Genomic DNA, 13,875 nt, shown 5'->3' with positions numbered 1-13,875 from the left:
GAAGAAGATACAAGGTAACAGAAAAGCAGCACTGGAGTATCCCAGGTCAGAAAAAAAAACTAAGACTTTTCAGCTTTTGAGAACGTGATGAGTCACCACGTTGCTTTTTATCGCTGAAATAAAGTCTGGTGGAGAGACTTGTGACGTTTACTGTGTGGACCAGCAAAAAAGCCAGGACAAAACCACATAATCTTCAGCAGGCCTCTAGCCAGCGTCTGTACTGACTCCACAAAGGTGCACTGAAAAGCAAACCCTGATGCTCTGGACAGCTGCTGCAGATCATCATGTGTCCTTGCACCTCAAGTGTTCTGGTCTATGCTGCAGCTTAGCTGGGGCAGTCTGAAACAAATGTCTGCAACTCAGGTTACCTGCACATGTCTCCAACTGCCTCCTCAGCCATACCCCAGTTTTCATGGGAAGTAAATATATAGTTCACTCAAGATTAACAGAAACAGATTTACTGCAGATTGTATGAGGGGGAACAAAATCCTGGACTAGTTATTAGGAGCATGCCTAGTGACCAAGGGTACCAAAGAGGAGTTGGCAGCATGATGCAGTTAGGTACCAATAGCAGGGGGAAAAGTGGCTCTGGAAAGCAAAACACTGGTAGACAGGTTAAAAGACAGGGATCATAGGTAACAGTGTCCAATATGCTCCCCCATAATATGCACATGGTGGAAGGCAGACAGAATGCTAGAAAAGAATGGGATTTGCCTTTATTAGGTATGAGGAAACTGTTGAGAGAGTGCCAATTTATCTGTCTCCCCCACCTAAACTGAAAGTGAAGCAGGATGCTAAGTACATAACAGGGGGGTAGGGGTGGTGGTGTGGAATTTATACAGGACGCTTTAAAGTAAAGTGTGAGGGAACAAACACCCATTGCGCCACTAAGAACGAGTAAGTTTGAATAAAACCAAGGCCAAGAGTTTTTCGAAAGAAAGCTCACACAGACTCCTGGTGTACTGGGACACCCTCCAGCACTGGCTTGGGGGGGGTGCATGTTGGTTTTGTTCTACAGAGCTGATTTTTATTAGTAGAGAAGAGCATTGCATTACGTTACTGCACGGCCACTTCACTGGCTTTTACAGGGTAACCCCAACAAGGCCCCAGGCGTTTGCCTCGCTTGCTTCACCTCCTGGGCCAGGTGAGCAGCCACCACCAGCGCCCTGCTGAGCACCCCCCAGGACCTTGGGTTTACTTCTTTCTGTCATGGAGAAAAGTATGTCCACTATAAATTTTTCCTCATCTTGCTATACAAGCATTCTCAAACAAACATTTTTTAACAGTGTGAATGAGTTTCCCAAGTCTTTATATATAGAACTGATGTTTTATATCTTAGTACATAAAAGAGGTGGTGAGAATCTTCAGGATCTGGGGCTCCCTCTTCTCAAAATAATCATAAATCTAAGCTATTTGAGTTTTTTTTTAAATTAGCTCAGATCAGCCATTGAGTTTGAGAAGAATCAAAAGTCAAATGCTGACTTGATGCCAGAGTTTCTAACAGTGTTCACAGAAAACTCAGGAGTTCTTTCTCTATTCTCTAATAAAAGGCTACACTTTAGCCACTTACTGATAATGCTGCATAATTCAGCCAGAAAGGCAGATCCAAAATGACTGGAAGTAGCCAAGTTTAAGTCTTCTCTATAATTTTTTATCATCCATGAAACACAAAGAACAATTTCATAAACATATAGATCTAAAACATGCTGGCAGTGTTATCATGTGCTTAACCCAGGAAACAGTACATATAACACCTCTAAAACCTATTTATGCATATGGTAGTTTCAAAAATGTTTTGAAGAAATAGGTGCCAGCCCTACAAAATTAAAACTGCCAAAGCTAATAATTTCCAATAGAACAACTGAGGATTAGCTTTGCGTTATAACCAACCAGATCCATCCCTGGTAACAAAAAAAAAAAAGCAAACAAACCAAGCTTTTGTAACACAATCCACCTTGTGAGACTTAGCTTCAGCTTTTACGTTACATGGTTCATCTTCGAGGTAGATACCATCCAGACTGGAGGCTTACTGTCTAAAGGGTATATTAAATTCAGCAGCTAATACAGCATCTGTCAAACAAACTACTTTGAGAGCTGTCAGCTTATGCAACTGAAAAAAAGGCACTTTGTAATGCAGGGTTACGTTTCCTACTGCAAAGACCAACAAAGGTAAGAAAGGAGAAATGATACAAATTAATCTCATCAAACCCTTTTTAACAGACATTCCCCCAGCATTTGCATGGAACAGGAAACGGATTCCCATGCAAGTCTCTAGTGAGGCAGAAGTACAGACTGTCATGCAGAGACAACTCCAGAGCCTCACGTTCCTGTCTCCAGGTAAAATATATAGGCTCAACTGGGCAAGACTCCCTAAAGTGATAGAAGCCAACAGCCCACAGGCAAACTCTTGAGTAACAGCAAAGGACTCATTACAAGGGGAGGAAAAAAAACCCAACAAAACAAAAAACCAGACTGCATTAAGACTTTATCTGCTCTCCCCCACCAATCATGTTCCAACCCAACTAGTGCTGCAACTGAAGCTTGCATATTCTGCCTATGCCACTCCCCCAATCATTCAACTTGTCTTTCCTTACTTAGAAAAACATCGCATGGAGAAACACAATGGAGGGGACAGCAAAGTGCATCATCATTGTACATAAACTGTGTAATGCTGAAGAATGTTTTAGATTAATGTACACTGGTCTGTACAAGCATCACCCAAAAAAAGGATAAAACCAAGGCAAAAAGAACACAAAATACTCAGTTTCGGGGGGTGGGGGCTGGGGTGGGGTGAGGGAGTTCTTAACTGCACGTACATCTCAACTGTGAAGGCACACAGCCATGCTGAGGCATCCTTTTCCTCTAGAAATGCCAAGCTTCTTCCTATCTGAGAGTTTCTCAGAGTACAATGCATTTGAGCAACACAAAACCAGCGACAGGATGTCCACCTCAAAATAGAAAGAGCAGGAGGCCTGGCAATAGGTCTGTGCTACAAACAGAATAGCTACGCAGGATGTTTTACACGGAGAAACAACCACCTCTCGCCAGGATTCCACTGGCCCAGAAGTAACACACTGATTTAATTTCCTTATTAGAAAATACATTTCCAAATAAATTATGTTTTAGCATAAACTGCTGTGAATCAATATAAACACAGTGGGTGTTATATCATCCTGCCTTTCTTCAGGATAGTCTAAGAAGCCATAAATTAAACTAGTCTTTGTGATCAGAAAGGGTAGTTTTCCAGCCAAACTGCAAGTGTCAAAAACCATAAGTGCTGCATAATTTGTTCAAGAATGTACATAAAACGCATTTTAATCCACATCTGCATCTAGTCCATGGGTAGTGATGTTTTCTCAGTGCTGACTCCATTTAATGCTTTTGAGGTCAATTCCATCCTGCACCATTTCCCAGAGGGGGCTGTAAAGAAAAGAGAAGAATGAGGACTAAAATGTACAGGACAATATCAAAAACAACCACCAAACAGACAGTTTCATCAACTACACAATAAATTAGGACATACCCACCTACCCATCTTCTTCTGGAGGTCAGGAAGCTTCAGACAATCAGTCCTCAACTGTGTCCTCACCCCAAAATACAAGAGGTGAGAGAGCAGGGCACCTCATTTCCTGCCCCCATTTTAGGCATAAACTACTGCTGTCTCTTAGAGACTGAGCCCTCACATTTGACACTGTCCAGATGAGTCAGGAGTCTTTCAGTTTCACCAAAAAAAAAACCCCACCAACCTTATTGATACATAAACTCAGTAATATCACCTCTGGCTTAGAAACTTCTAGGTATTGCCCTACATCCTTGCCCTACTCATATTCTTTCCCTGACAAAGGCAGGATCTGGGAGAAGGTTTGTTACCAGGTCTGTTTCCTTCAAAAATTTCTCACTACTGTTTAAATCAGGCTCACTACCCACTCTGGCAATACCACTCGCTTATATACAGACACCACCAGATTTCTGAAGCAAACAATTATTTTCAGCTAAATCCAGCTCTTCAAATATTACCATACTGAAGTCTTTACATTCAGTAAGATGGCTCACCTCATTTCCCTCAGCCTCCTAACATGCTGTATGCACTTCTGCACCGTATAATCCACTTCTTCTTCTGTAGTGAAACGACCAATGCCAAATCTAAACCAAAAGAAAACCATTAAGGACTAGAATAATGTGCATATGTAAGGGTGGAACAAATCCACCACCTACTGCTAGCAGAAAAGAAGAATGTTTGGAAGCATTAGGGAAGACCACTCCACGCACCTTATAGATGAGTGAGCCAAGTCTTCATCTGTTCCGATAGCCCGCAAAACATAGGAAGGCTCCAGAGAAGCTGATGTGCAAGCACTGGGGACAGGGAAAGCAGGCAAGTTTCAAACTTCTCTTCATATGCAGATGCTACACTGAAATAACACTTCACTAATCTCCAACAAGGAACAGGTCATTTACAGGCATTTAATATTACTATGACCCTACAACAACCTGTACCAGCTTCCTCAGCCTCTTAGAAACCACCAGTGAATACAAGCAAGAAGAGTGGTATTTCTGCTCCTGAAGAATGGAAGGAGTGGGCATTAGAGGGGAATGAGTGTAATAAAATAGGAGCACAAAGTAAGAAGAGAGAACGCATAATGCAGGAAGAATAAATACAATGCCAAACAGAAGCAGCAAGAATGCAGACTAAGAGGTAGCTGAAATGAAAGCCATGAAAAAAGACAAAGGATCAAAGACAGAATTAGCCAGAGAAGGTAACATACCAACAGAAACATAAAAAAAAAAAAAAAAAAAAAAAAGGCTTCACAAGCTGTTGTTTTGCAGCAAAACAATTAAATGAAACACAGCGTGCAGAGGAATCCAGAGCAAGATGACCTAGTTATAGTCATCACTAGAGAAAACTTCCATCTTCAAGCAGCAGGCAAAACTGGTTATATGTTGTTACTCAATTTTTACAGGTAGCAACACGCAGCATGAACTGGAAAGCCATTTACAGCTCTCTGGTGTGCAAAGCAGAGCCTCAGAAGAGATTTTTAAATTACAGAAGTGTCTGGCTTCAGAGACAGTCATGTGCAGACTTGTTCTTCCTGTTCACAGTGCCAACATATTTCTAATTAAAGACACACTGACCACTTTGTTCCCAAAGGTTAGGAAAGGAGGGCATCTTGACACTCAGTTACCTTCATCACAACCATCAAGTTCATCTTAGTAACAGAAACATTACTCATCACTCCTGTAGAGCCAACAGAGCTCCATAAAAGCATATTCAATTTTCTCTCTGCTTTTGCATTAAACACAGGTACTAGAAGCTAATTTAATTCAGATATTTGCCCAACCTCACTAGATTCTAGTTACTATCTGCCACTTGTGTGTAATCCTGCTGAAGGACAGACGCTGCTCAAATGCTGGTAGCCTTTAGAATGAAAGCGTCACAGGCAGTTACAAGTCAAGGCTACTCAGGCTGCATTTAACCAGTCTGCAAGGCTAGCAGGTAGGAATTTCTAGGCTGTTATTTTCTGGTGGTTTTGGAGGTTTTTTTTGTGTTTGGGTTTGTTTGGGTTTTTTTTTGCTTTCAGTATGAGTAAATTAGACCTTCATTTAAAATGTGCCACTTAAACACCATCTTAGAATGCAATCAATGTCAGGCTGACTCACTAACCAAATACACAAATACATGGCACAGAGGAGATCACTCCTTACTTTGTACATCCATTAGCAGATGTTATTTTCTCACCAAAACGTACTGCTATCCTCCCACACATTCCACCTACCTTCCTGAAGACAGAGCCACATCTTTCAAAGCCATCAGAAGACTCTCCCCTTCCACATATGCAAAAGATAAATTGATGCATCCTACACACAAATAAATGAAATAGAAAAAAACTTCCATCAACTGAAATCTAGGGCAAATCCTACCCCACATGGCAGTACTTGCAAAACATGTAGCTGAAGTGCATTATTCAGTCATGGTCATTAACACTGAGGAGCTAAGGGGCTCTGGATCTTGCTAATGTTACCTGGATAGCGATGCTCTCTATCTCCATTCATAAGCACATCAGGAACTTCAGTCATTATTTTTGTAACCAGTCGTTCTGCCAGTTGAGAGATTCGCTTATGGTCGTACTAGCAAAGAAACCAGAAAAGAGACCAAAATAATGAACAGTGTACAGTTTGACCTCACTCGAACTGCTGTGTGTCACCAGCCATGAGCAAACTGAAGTAGTTGGGTTTGTAGTTTGGTTAGACTAGGGAAAGAACACACCTGAAACTTAAAAAGAAACTGTCAAACTCTGCCTACTCTACAGACTGTTTTAGAAGAGAACTACCAGCTTGGTTCTAGCTAGCTCAGCCTTCAAAAATATTCCAAACCATTCAGAAAGATCTATATATACACAAGCTGCCAAACAGGCTTTCACAAAAGCACAGAGTCCTTTACGTTTAAAGACAAATTAGGCAGTGCATAAGATGACACATTTTGCAACAGAAGTGCATCTATTATGGTAAGTGCCCCTTATTTCCCTAGGGGCTCTCGAACTATACTACATAAACACATGGACTCGCAAATCACTGTGAACTCAACTTGGCAATGAGAACTGTCCACGTGCACTGTCTCGTTCCAGACTAAAAAATGAGGTCACTTACACTAAAAAAAACCAGCATTAAGGTACGGTATCAGCTCTGGTGTAGAGAAATGGCTGGATGCACACATGCAATGCATGCTTATAAAAAGAGGCTATCTCAAATGTTACTTGGTGTAAAAATGCCAGAACTCTGCAGGCAAGGAATAGAATCCAGATCTGAGGATCATGCAGAATTCAAGCTCTGCAGACTCTCCAATCTTTAACAAGGCTTCCCTAATCACCCATCTCAGATGGAGATCTCTGCCTGCCCCCCAGGAAGAAGCTTGATCCTACATGTACAGGTATCTGGCTTATGCGTCCCACTGGCACTGTATTAGAGGATTTTTACATTCCAGCTGTAAGGAATGGATTGGTGCCCACAAACAGATGTAGCAGCACACAAAGGCTTAGTTAGAGACCAGACTTAGCAAATAAAAACTCTACTGTCCAAGCTAGGAAAAAAAAAAAAAAAAGTAGTAATTCTTAGTTGCAAAGCTGCAGTAAACTTGAACTTACATACATTTAACAGGTATGATAATGGACTCTGGAATTTTTATTTTTTTCAATATAGATTACACAAACATGGAGTTATACCATTTCAGAGATGCTGCTAATACATGTGCACAGAATGGAGAGATGAGTGTAAGCACTTAAAGCTGTATTTTACTAGAACTGTCAACGATAAACCTGTTGTAGAAAACCATGATTCAAACCATTTCAAGTAAAAAAGAAACTTAAGAAAGAACTTCCAATTACCCAAAAAATCCTTGAAAAATGTCAAAACATTTACTTAATGTTACAACACGAAAATCAAATTTAATTCATGCACATGGACACAAAAAGACCTAAAGAATCTAAGACTTAACTGGCCCTCTAATATTCTTTTCTGGAATCCAAAACAAATATCTCCTCCCACATACCTCCATCTCTTCCTGTGCCACTTCACATGCTGCCCCCAGGCCCACTGCCAAAGGAGTAGGCACAGTCCCAGACCGCAGTCCTCTCTCCTGGCCTCCCCCACTTTGCAGGGGTTCTAGCCTGACGCGCGGTCGACGGCGAACATAGAGAGCACCAACCCCTTGAAAACAAGGAAAGCTGTTTTAGTATGCAACCACCATTCTGAAATTATGCAAAAGGACTCCAAGGTTTGGAAACATTCCTTATTTCCACAGCAAACACATATTTGGACACCTCACTGGAAGAAAAAAAAATAAAATTAGTGAACATATACAGAAGCACAGTATTTTCTAGGAAATGCTGTTCGTCCCCATCATTCGCATTTCTCTTCGCTCAGGCTCCCAGAGCTTTAGCCATGGGAGAAACTCAGTTTCCACCAGCATGCTTCAGCCACCTAAGGAGTCCGTACTTCCCTTACTTCTCAATTCCTGTGCACAGCTGAAGTTCATCCCTTTGCACTGAAGTTTTTATGTGCAGGTATTTCATTCATGTATGTTCCCTTACTGACTTCCAACTGAAAGCTCTAGAAGAACTCCTTTCTCTGGTTTACCAGGCCAGCACTAGTCCCAGTTCTCTCCCATCCTTATTAGGGAGACTCATCAGTGGCACCGATTTCCAACAGGCAGATTAGATATGCCAGCCAGTTCCACTGTCTACTCTCCTCACCTGTGAACTTGATTTCCATGTCTTCACGTGCCTTGGCATACCTAACAAGTAACTGTCACCACATGAAGAATGTTTGCAACTTCTGTTCATAACAAGTTGTGAAAATTTATGTCTGTCACCTGCTCAAAGTTACTGGTTGAAAACTTAGTCCTCATCCAGAGAGGACTTCAGCTCTGAAGAGAGCTCATGCATAAAGAGACAACATATTGAAAAAAATAATTTTGTCTTTTGTTTCTGAATAGCACACAGAATACAGCAAACCTGCTTTCTGTCTTTCTGCATCCAGTGTTACAAACTAAATTGATTGTGACAGTGATAATAGCTGAACTTTTACTATTTGGGAACCAACTAAAAAATCCATAGCCAGATTTTAAACCCCACTCCGCAAAGAAGATGCACAAATGGAGCTGGGGGGGAAGAAGCCATTGGAAGTACAAGACAACCAAAATGACTAAGCATTTAAGCTTTCCAGTTACCTTTTGATCTCCCCATTGCAAGTTACACTCAGGACTAAACTTTACCATGTAACCCAATCATTTTATTTCAACTGTTTCAGCATCAATAGTGCTTCACACCAAGCAGACAACTCCTGAAAAGCCACTCCTCCTAATGCTGCCACCATTATAAGATACTGTTTCTTCCTTCAGTGAAACGACCTCACAACCCATCTGCACTGAAGATCCGCACACCACAGCACAGCTCTAAGTCTGGCAGTGGTGCCTGAACTACTCCAAAATCAGTCCAATACCAGTCTTAGAAGATATTTCCTGTCACTAAGACAGGTAGGTTTTACTTCATACGCTGCATAGTTACCTTAAGGTAGGCAGGCATGGAAGCAACAATTCTCTAGAAAAGCATTTTGGTATGTACCTTTGGGCCCATAAATTTTATGGCCACTGATGCTCATTAGATCAATTTTCATGTTGTTGACATCCATAGGAATTTTACCAATTGCTTGTGCAGCATCTGTGTGGAAGAAAACCTTATGCACACGGCAGATCTCACCTGTAATAAACACACAAAAGCAAAAAAACCCCATGTAATCTCATCTAATGGTTATGATTCCAATGACTCCAACAATGAATCTAAAGCATCAGTTTATAGCAGGGACAGGTTCTAAGGTGACAAAGGAAGAAACAGGCACTGTCATGTTTCTTTTACAGTAGCGTCTAAAGCTGCATAGGAGCTATTCTGGCTGGTGCCTAGCTGGGCACAGGTTTAGGCAGGTCAGCAGGTAAGACTGCAGTGAATTTCTTTCAGTTAAGTAGTTAAAAAAGCCTGCTGCTGCTAAGAAGTAAGACTGCTTCCAAAACCACACCTACCAAGTTTAAGTACAAATGGCTGCATGGGTTCATGACCATATACAACATTACTGGGGGAGAAGGGGTGTCCAAGTGTGGTGCTCACCATCCCCTCCAGCCCCAAATTCTGCATATTTCTCTTCTTAAACACTACAAGTCCACAAAGTCTACAATAAACCATTATAGGATGTAAACTCAATTTGGCCAGTTACCTGTGCAATTTTTTCATCCATCAAAGAAACTAGAAACACTGCAGCTGATCTGTACAAGGCTATAATTGCTGCAATACTCACTGTAGAAGTACTATATTTCATCCTTATTTCCCCTTTAAAGTAAGTTTTCATTTGGGACAGCATTATTATTTATTCCTTAACTATACTACATCTAATTTGTTGCATCAGTAGCACTTGGGTATGAAAATATTAAGTAAAATGAAGCAGATGTGACATTAGTTGGCCTCTGGAAGCCATGGTGTACTTACCAATGTCATGAATTGGCTGCTTTACTCCTATTTCATTATTCACAGTCATTACAGAAACCAAACTTGTATCTGGCTGGAATGCATTCTCCAAATCCTGGTGAAATATTCATACAGAAGTTGTGACTAATGGCAGAAGCAAGATTCCTGTGCACACCGTCAATTTGCTAGCAAATCTTAACCACCAGCCTCCTAACTAGCACGTTATGGAGAAACCCCTTGGGTTCTGACAAACAGTCCTGGCAAGAACACTAATCCATGTGAAATTCCTGTAGGAAGAGGAGCACGATCAATGATCAATTGCATTTCTGCATATCCTAACCCTGGTATGCACTGTGCCACCTGACTGGATTTAATCATGTCAGAACAGGCTTTTGCCATGTCTTGTATATTCCTCTGAACTATTTTCTTTAATAAATTAACCACCCACAAAACAGCTTAAGCCACATCTAGACAAAGTGGCTGGCTATAAAGGAACTGCATTATATACAAGAAAGCATTGTGCAAAGAAGGAGTCTGCCAGCAAAGTTCTCAGAGAACACAGCTAAGACTCCTGCGCCTGCAGGCCTAATCCCTCTACCCCACCACATACACACAACACCTCTCCAAGTCAGATGACAGGGCTAGAAATAAAACTGACACTGTCCTGTATTACAGGACACAAATCATGAAATAAGCATATACAACATCTAAATCCCAGGACTGCAGCCAGTACAGCCAGAAGGGTCAGTTCATGGACAGCAATCAGAAGGGAGTATGGTAATCACTGATGCCTTGAGTAGCTCAGGTCATGGAATTTCACCAGCATCTCCTGCATCAAAGCCAGCTCCATCCTAGTCATGTACTGGGCTCTCTATAAGGGTATGCACAGCTCCACCTGCATGGGTGTGAAGCATGAAGGCACAGCAGGTGAACTATGGGATGAGAGATGAATGTTTTGGTTGAGAAAAAGTCTAAAGCAGACAGAATAGAATATCTTTCCCCAGCCGTGACAGATTTGACTGTGACCCATTCCACATTGTGATATTTACCATCCTTTCCTCTTTATCATCACGAGGACACAAGGCCCTCTTAAGCATCAATGTGAAGCAAAAACCTCTTCTATTTTCACTTTCTTTCTGTCAGTAAACAACCTACCTTCAAATCTATAAGCCCATTCTTTTTAACGGGTAGATATGTGACCCGAAAACCTTCTGTCTCCAAGGAACGGCAAGAATCCAACACGCACTTGTGCTCTGTTTGTGTAGTAATTATATGCTTTTTTCTGGATTTATAGAACCTTGCGACACCCTGTCAGGCACAATCCATCAACAAAAAAATTGCTGTTAGATCACGGAAGAAAGCGAGCTTTACACAAAACAATCAGAAATAAGAAATCACTATTCAGATATAATTCATTTGGATCTTCCCAGTTTTCCCCAAAGTGATGAATCTAAAAGGTAATGACATGCAATTCACACTACATATTTCCATCAGCACTCATTTTTCAAAAGGCCTGCAAAAATGTTAGCCAACATAAGCTCTAGACACTATTAAAATAAATACTTTTAAAAAAACATTTGCAATGGAGTCCTATACAATGACAAAGTCTGAACACGCACACACTAAAGGTTAGAACACTACCTGATCCTAGTCAGAAAAAGGTTTGTGATCAGCATCTCCGCTATATTTCATTATAAAGATTTTAATTACGTAAGCAGAAGGACTGCACTTGGTGCATATAAGGTAAACACCAAGTATTATACTCTGTCCTCAAAACCATGTCCTGGGCACTAAAACATCCCAGTATTTTCTCTACTTACGTAGTAGAGTACCACAAGGAATAAATCCAGGAACTTGAATATCTGCTAACTGGGCCAACATATTAACACCTAAACTATTGAAAAACGCATACAGTTCTTAAGAGCATAATCTTAACAAATAACTATCAGCATAAACCTTTTACCTTTATTGCCATATTATTTGATTCTGTTGCACCACTGGTAAATATAATTTCCCTTGAATCAGCTCCAATTAAATCTGCAACTTGCTGTTTAAAAAGAAATACAAATTTGACTTGTTAAGATAAAATATAATGAACTCATCAGAGCAAAACACATGCAAAATGTTTTCAAGAATCCACCCTTGCGCCTGTCATAAGAAGAACGTAAACCCCAGTAAGTATTGCTTCCCCCAAAAATGACAGACTCACACCTAAGACTAGCAGAATGATAAAATATGGAGTTTAGCTCAGTTATTGCAGCAGCATGCTTGTGACCTCAGGAAACCAAAAATTTTGAGGCACTTTCACCTTAAGTATTGGTTTCTGCCATTTCAGTTGCTCTAACCTCATTATTTTTTCTCACAACAAATCTGCTTAAGTACAACTATGCGAAGAGAAAGCTGCTATAATACAGCCCACAGAGAACTAACTAACTACAACAGCCTTACTGTTAATTTTGATTTTCTTTTGACACTGGCATTTGCTCGCCAGCAGGAAAACCACTATGACTGCAGAGAGCTGAAGACTCACCTGCCTTGCTTTCTCCATGGCAGCCTCACTCTCCCAGCCATAGGCATGGGTCCTGGAGTGGGGATTGCCGTAGTAGGCTGTCAGATATGGGAGCATGCTGTCCAGGACTCTGGGATCCTGCAAGACATGAACCACACAGACTTAGAAAAGGAGAAGGAAAAGCATCTCTGTCCCCTCTACACCCCTCTGATCCCTCTGTCCCAGGATTCGCAGCACTTCTTCTGAAATGTCTAGATTTAGCTCAGGCCAGACCTTGAAAGCTTGAGGTTGTTACACCTTATATACAACACTGCCTCCAGTGAATACAAGCATCTGGCAATCACGTTCTGCACCCTCACACGTAACCTCGATCTGCCTCAAGACAACCATGCAAGAATAGGATTTTCTGGGCATACAGAATCACAGAATGGTCTGGGTTGGGAGGGACTTTACAGACCACCTAGTTCCAACCCGCTGTCCCAAAGGACACCTTCCACTAGACCAGGGTGTGCCAAGCCCCCACCAGCCTTGGCCTTCCAAGCAGAAGCAACACCAAGTCTTAAAAAGTCAGGAAAAACTACGCAGGTAAGCATCTCGATCAGATTAACTCCTTGCTGCCCCTAAAAGCAATACTCGTACCCGCAGCTGCCGGTGCGAGCTCTGCCGTGGCTCCCGCCGTGCGGCGGCCCGGCAGAGCACGGAGCGGGCACCGAGCCTCTGTACAGCGGCGGCGAGGCAGGAGAGCAGGGCCGCGGCGGGGCAGAGCTGCTGCCCAGGCGGGAGACCGGCGGCGTCGGAGCGGCGCGGCTAAAAGGCCTGCGGCGGCCCGGCCTCCCCGCCTCCGCCGTTACAGCTCCCTCTAACTGACGCTGCTTCGGGCGCGGCCGCGAGCGCAGGGAGAACCTCACGCCCGGGAAGACGCGGCCGCGCCAGGGGGAGGCGGAGGCGGCGGAGGGCGAAGGCCGGAGACCGGAGCAGAGGCTGGGCCTCCCCTGCCCCGTGCCGCCTGCGCGCCGGGCGGCGCCGTAGCTTCGCGGGTCGAAGCAGCGGCGGCAGCAGCGCGGGCGGGGGAGACGCACTCTTACCAGCGGGGTGGTGGCCTGCACGTCCATGTAGAGCGGCCGCAGGGCGCCGCCTCCATCGCCGCTTCGTCCCGAGGAGGGGGGGAACGGCCGGGACGGTGCTTCACCGCCCCCCCCCGGAGCCTCGGGCGCCGCTGCCACCGCCTCCGGCCTGGGCAGCAGTTCCGCCCCCGCCGCAGCCCTGCTCGGCGCTGGCGCGACCATCGAAAACCACCGAGAGGCGGGAGCCGCCCGCAAAGCCGCCAGGCGCCGCCACCCCGACATAGCCTCGGTGCTGGGC

General features: G+C 43.2%; 1 protein-coding gene across 1 annotated transcript; it reads right to left on the bottom strand.

The window, feature by feature from the left end:
- Positions 1 to 3,050: 3,050 nt before the first annotated feature.
- On the bottom strand, positions 3,051 to 13,859 carry NFS1 (NFS1 cysteine desulfurase). The gene is made up of 12 exons (XM_040608392.1): positions 13,599 to 13,859; positions 12,535 to 12,651; positions 11,968 to 12,051; positions 11,160 to 11,312; positions 10,026 to 10,119; positions 9,114 to 9,248; positions 7,541 to 7,698; positions 6,018 to 6,123; positions 5,772 to 5,853; positions 4,270 to 4,353; positions 4,054 to 4,143; positions 3,051 to 3,420 (listed from the first exon to the last, which is right to left on the bottom strand). The coding sequence occupies exons 1-12, from the start codon at positions 13,857 to 13,859 to the stop codon at positions 3,357 to 3,359; spliced, it is 1,428 nt and encodes a 475-aa protein (XP_040464326.1). The 3' UTR covers positions 3,051 to 3,356.
- Between the last annotated feature and the right edge of the window lie 16 nt (positions 13,860 to 13,875).

Source organism: Falco naumanni, chromosome 10 (genome assembly GCF_017639655.2).
Source record: "Falco naumanni isolate bFalNau1 chromosome 10, bFalNau1.pat, whole genome shotgun sequence".
Classification (NCBI taxonomy): domain Eukaryota; kingdom Metazoa; phylum Chordata; class Aves; order Falconiformes; family Falconidae; genus Falco; species Falco naumanni.
The sequence above is the reverse complement of the archived record's forward strand: the minus strand, read 5'-3'. Positions and strand labels throughout refer to the sequence as shown.